The 5,535-nt window shown below is 57.7% G+C and overlaps 1 protein-coding gene across 2 annotated transcripts in view; it reads right to left on the bottom strand.

Moving 5' to 3' along the window:
- Window positions 1–1,118: 1,118 nt before the first annotated feature.
- ACSF3 (acyl-CoA synthetase family member 3) overlaps window positions 1,119–5,535 on the bottom strand; it is a 27,262-nt gene continuing 22,845 nt past the window's right edge. For both annotated transcript variants that reach the window (XM_003800806.3, XM_023507521.1), the window contains exons 8-10: window positions 4,082–4,216; window positions 3,556–3,667; window positions 1,119–1,548 (exon numbers count right to left, since the gene is read on the bottom strand). In XM_003800806.3, the coding sequence (XP_003800854.1) occupies window positions 1,431–1,548; window positions 3,556–3,667; window positions 4,082–4,216 (365 nt within the window). In that variant the 3' untranslated portion in view covers window positions 1,119–1,430. The remainder of the gene's footprint in view (window positions 1,549–3,555; window positions 3,668–4,081; window positions 4,217–5,535) is intronic.

Here is a 5,535-nt window from a genome sequence, read left to right as displayed (position 1 = left end):
GCAGAACACAGGAGGCTGCCCTGTCCTGCGAGCAGCGTCCAGGAGAATCCATGCTAACTTCTTTTCTTCTTCCTCTTAAAATTCCAGCTGTGGTTGTGGGTGTGATGGACATGCAGATGATGCGGTAACAAGTTGCCACAAAATTAGTGACTCCAAACCACATGTGTGCTCCAAAGGCCCCTGGTTGCCCTTAGGCCTGGTGTGGCAGGCAGGCTCCTACACCTCCATGGAGCCAGCAGTGGCCAGGGGGCTCTGTGATCACGCGGCCACCTGACAGCCCAGGACACAACCCTATTGCAGAGTGAGCTGTCCAGTGTCCCAGCTCTGTTGACAGGTTGTGAGGTGATACTCCAGGGACAAGGATAGGGCTCCAAGGTGTGCACTGGCTGCTGCCTGCATGGAAAGGGGCCTGGCACACAGGTGGAGTATGTAGGGCAGGGCCTGCATGTATCCCTGAAGTCAAGATCCTGGTTGGGGGCTGAGAGCCCTGGTGACTATTTGCCTTCCAGTGGCCGTGTCCCCTACCTACTCGTGTGGGATGCAGTAGCTGGCACCCTGAGAACCAGGAGCCTACTGCACTGTGGTTGTTCCTGTGAAGGCCTTTTGCCCCTCGCAGAGAAAAGGCTGCTTTGATCTCTGCCCCAGAGAGGGGAAGCTGACCCATGGATGGTAAGTCTGCCCTGGCCAAGGAAGGTTCTAGAAGGGTCATCAAACACAGCCAGCACATGCAGGGCCAGATTTCTCCCAAGGGAGCATTGAGCAGCTCCACTCTCTGGCCAAGCTCTAATCTCTGACCAGATGGACAATGGGTCCTGCTGTGAGGGCTGGAGGGAGCCAGGGAGGCAGAAGGGTGCCCTGAAGGGTCTGTGCCTGTGGCCTTGGGACGAGCTGGTCATCGGGACTCCTACCATAGTCCCTGGGGCCTTCCCGGAGGTTTGCATGGCTCAGGATGGCCTCACTGTCCATAAACCCACCCAGTCTGCCCAGACCACAGGCACCTGAAGGTCAGAGAGGTGCAGGTGGGGGCAGCAGGGTCTTAGTTCTGACCTGGATGGTCTGAGCTGCTTTGCAGAGGAGTGGGTGGGTTCTCAAATGGGCAGACAGGACGGGCAGGCATGTTTCTTCTTGTGGAGTCTTTATTTCATTTATTTCTCAGAGATACCTCTGCAACCCTCCCTGGAGTAGACCTGCCAACTTCAGGGAACATGGGGGGCAGGTACAACCAGGGTGTCTCACTGCACTGGTGGCTGAGGAAATGGGGCGGGGTGTGGGGGTGGCCAGGGTTCATCTCTCGTTGTGACAGTCATACTGGGGAGGGGCCTTCACCCCGTGCAGGCAGGCCTTCTGCTTAGCCTGACTTGGGGCTCCAGGTACAGGACACCAGGCCCCACCAGGTCCTCTGTGGGCACCTGGTGGCACTGTGAAGCTGGTTAGGCCGGGTAGAGCTGCCTGACCAGCTCCCTCTTGTTGACCTTGCCCATTGGGTTCCTCGGGATCTCCGCCACCAGCAGGAGCTCAGAGGGCACTGCATATGGGGCTAGGACGTGTCTGCAGAAACAAGCATGGCCCGGAGGGTCTTATCTGACAAGAACCAGCTGGGTGACTACATGATCTCTGCCCCAGGAGGTGGCCGCTGTCCTGCAATCACTCTAGGACAGAGGCCACGGTGTGCAGACAGGCTGCCCAGAGCAGCCCCTGGACTTTCCACCCCATGGCCCAGCCCCCGCTGAGCTATGAGCACAATGGAAGCTTCTGGAAGGGGTTGGGGAGGTGGTGAGCAGGCTGAGGGGCGGCCTACTCTGCTCAGCATTCAGAGACCTGAGCAAACCTCCAGGTCTGCAGGCACTGACCATGTGCCCTGCCTCACTGCCAAACCTCGGTGTTTCCGCCCAGTGCTGTTAGGGTGACACTCGAGGTCTGCAGTCCCCACACAGCCAAGATCCAGTGTCCCACAGGAACCCTAGATGACTCCTTTGGGGTGGCTGGGATGTCTGGGTTAGCCCTCTTAAGTTATCTCCTCCTTCCCCTCCTTCCTTCCCTGTCTACAGCACAGCAACCTCAGCCTCAGGTCCTCGGGGACACGCCAGCAGGCAGCTGAGGCCAGGGCTGGGCTGCTGGGGGCACGTGTGAGCTGTGGGCAGCAATAGTCTCAGCCCTGCCCTTCGTGCTCTGGACATGGGGCGGATGCCCTGTGGCTGTCCCTGATGGGGGCGCCCAGTCAAGGAGGCGTCTAAGTCCCACACAGGACCTTCTCTCTAGTGCTCTAGCACTGGCCCCTCACACTTACTGTCAGAGCCTAGGCAACCTTACCAGCCCTACCCGATATTGGGCAGTGAGCCTGGCCTACATACTGGGGAGATGGGACCCCATGACCATGGAGCTTGAGGCGCACCTTGGGCCTAGCATCCTGGGCAGAGGGCAGCTGAGGGCAGCACAGCTGGACCCTGGTCCCTGAACTCCCCAAGGCACTCTCTGTACTTTTCTTTTCTTTTCTTTTTTTTTTTTTGAGACAGGAGCCTCAAGTTGTCCCTCTGGGTAGAGAGCTGTGGCATCTCAGCTCACAGCAACCTCCAACTCCTCGGCTCAAGCGAGTCTCCTGCCTCAGCCTCCCAAGTGGCTGGGACCACAGGTGCCTGCCACAACGCCCGGCTATTTTTTGGTTGCAGCCGTCATTGTTGTTTGGCAGGTCTGGGCTGGATTCGAACCCGCCACCTTAGGTGTATGTGGCTAACGCCTTAGCCACTTGAGCCATAGGCGTGAGCCTACTTTTCCTTTTCAACAAAGTAACTGTTTAGTCAGTGTGGTCGACCAGACTCTTCCTGGTTTTTGTTAAGCTGCAGTTTCCGCCTGTGGTGCTGCAAATCCAGGGGCGCCTTTGATTCCCCAGCTGTGCTGCCCTTGATTAGAGGAGGATTCCTACTGTTAACCCATGAATATCTTTAGTGCTAAGGAGAAGAAGGCAAGTTGGTGGAGGCAGAGAGGATGTGGGAAGAAGAGGAGGAGACAGCACAGGTGGAACAGAGTCGCTGCTGTGGACTGACAGCTCCCTCTCCAGCCATACCAGCTCCTGTCTGTAGGAGCCTCCCCACACCAGGACTGCTCAGGCTCAGTCTGGTGCCCAGGCAGGTGGAGGAGCCCAGAAGAGTGTGGGGCAAACAGGGCAAGTGGCTGTCAGCTGAGTGGGAGGGACAGTGAAGGGTGCTGGCCTTGGGCACCAGGGGCTCTGGAACAGGAAAAGTCCAGGACTGAGGCAGGGACAGTGCGCTGGGGGTCCCACACCAAGGGCAGGAAAGACACAGGGCCTGTGGTTCAGTCTCAGCTGTGCATCTCTGCCACCTCAGAATGTGGGCTCTGAACTGAATCTGCCTGTTCCTATACGCTGCCTCCATGGGGTACTAGACTGCATCCTCCAGGGGCCAACTGGTTGACTCTTCCTGGTTCTCACGTCCACCTCTGAGACTGGTAATGCTAAGGCCTGGATGGTTCTTGCCTGGTCCCAGGCACTATGAGTGTCCCGTGGTTGCCTTAGCCCCATGAGTGCCCCACCTGTCCTACCTTGCCCACTCTTTGAGCTCTCTGTGGGACAGCGAGTGTCCTTCTCGGAGGGTCACCACAGCTGTGACCCGCTGGCCCCAGGTCATATCTGGCACTCCAATCACAGCCACATCTGAGGACAGAAGAACAGGGTGGGACCTTGGGACCTGGCAGCCAAGCATACCCAGACTGCACAGAGTAAGCTGGCAATCTCTGACGGCCGTCCTGGAGGTCCTCGAGCAAGGCACCTGGTGAGGCTGGTGGGTCTTGCAGGGAGGGGGGAGGGTGGGCTCGCCACAGCATTCTTGGGGCTCAGCCTTCTCGCCACTTGCCTCTCCACACCCACCCCATTGCCATGGACATGCCCCAAGTAGATCATGCGGACGGGATACATGCCATGGGCAGGCCTGAAGCCTGGCTGTGGGCACCACAGGTTCCATCAGGGCCCCCATGCTGGTGGTGGGGGACGGAAATATGCTTCATGGGGCAAGGGGAAAAGGGTTGCCTTGTTGCGACTATGTGAGATTCAGCATAGTGGGCCACTCACCTACAATACTGGGGTGGCCAAGGAGGTGCCGCTCAACCTCTAGGGCGCTGACTTTATAGCCCCCACTCTTGATTATGTCCACTGAGGTCCGGCCCCGGATCCAGTATCCACCATCCTTGAACACAGCAGTGTCACCTGAGGAAACCCAGTACATCTGGTCACCGCACGTTAAGTTGTGGACCCCTGGCAGTCACCATGGCCCTCCATGTGGCCAGGGAAAGGGTTAAGTTTCATCTGTCCTGATTTCTGTTTAATATCACGCACTCCCAGGAGCACAGCTGCAGGCTGATCGCACCGCTCATTATGCAGCCTGTACTGCTAATGGCCTGTGACAAAGGCAGCGCCCGGCCCTACCCCCGAGAACCAATTAAACACACACACACACTCCTTCCTGTTTGCAGCACATTACAATGAAATTAAACTGAATTTCAAAATCATTTTCTCCTAAAGACATCTCTTTACAGTAATTAATGCTCACTTCCTTCTTGGCTGAAATGCCCATCAGCAGCAGTGGCTGCAAACACCTCCACCGCCCGCCCACCCTGCCCTGCAGCTGGCTACATCCATGGGGTTTGGGCTCCTGTGCTCTTAAAGAGAAAAAATCTGCAGCTTTTTATCTGTATTTAAAAATAAAGGGAGAGAGCACACAGCAGGGCAGGTTTCCCAGTCAAAACTGCCAAGCCTAGTGGTGCCATAAGCAGGAGGGGAGCAGCCCAGAGCATGTCCTCAGTCCTGAGTCTGAAGGACAGTCACGGAGGGCTTCACCTGCCTTCACAGGACGTGGCGGGGCAGCTGGCATGCTGTTCTGATAGGCAGACTAGCAGGAGCATGTCACTGGGGCTTCCAAGTCCCTACCCAACCTCTGCTGGCATCTGCCACACAGAGGTACCCTCCAGGCGCTATATGAACCTGTAGGGCATTTCTGGGCCTCTGCTCTGGGGGCTCCCTGGATGCTCACCTCGCAAAACCATGGAATGCACCCTGTACCCACCTGGCATGAGTGACCAGGATACCTCAGAAGCAACACCCACACTGCTGCATGACCAGCCCTCCTGACTACGGGACCACATGCAGTAACCACAGCTGCTGAGGGAGTGAAAGCAGCAGCTGGGAGTGCAACCGCAGGGCGGGGAGCAGAAAGAGCTGCTTGGCACCCCACCTTTCAGCAGGGAGGACCCTCCCTGCATTTCTCCCCAGGCCCCACTCCACAGGGCTCACAAACTTTTGGGCAGCTGGGTTCCCCTCAACACTCTGTAGCTGTGGGGCTCCACATGGCCAGCCTGCTTAGTTACTCTGTAGCCTCAGCTCAGGACAGCCCCAGACTCCCTGGGTGGAGGATGGACAGGTGGCCACACGCCCACAGATACCAGTCTCAGTACAGCTTTGAAGGCCTCTTGGGGTCATGGGCCCCTGCCCACCCTGTCTGCCCATCCTGTGCAGTGCCCACCCCGTCT

This window comes from Otolemur garnettii, unplaced genomic scaffold (assembly GCF_000181295.1).
Source record: "Otolemur garnettii isolate 467f Iridium unplaced genomic scaffold, OtoGar3 scaffold00185, whole genome shotgun sequence".
In the NCBI taxonomy this organism is placed as follows: domain Eukaryota; kingdom Metazoa; phylum Chordata; class Mammalia; order Primates; family Galagidae; genus Otolemur; species Otolemur garnettii.
Note: the sequence above shows the minus strand (reverse complement) of the source record. Positions and strands in the feature narration are given on the sequence as shown.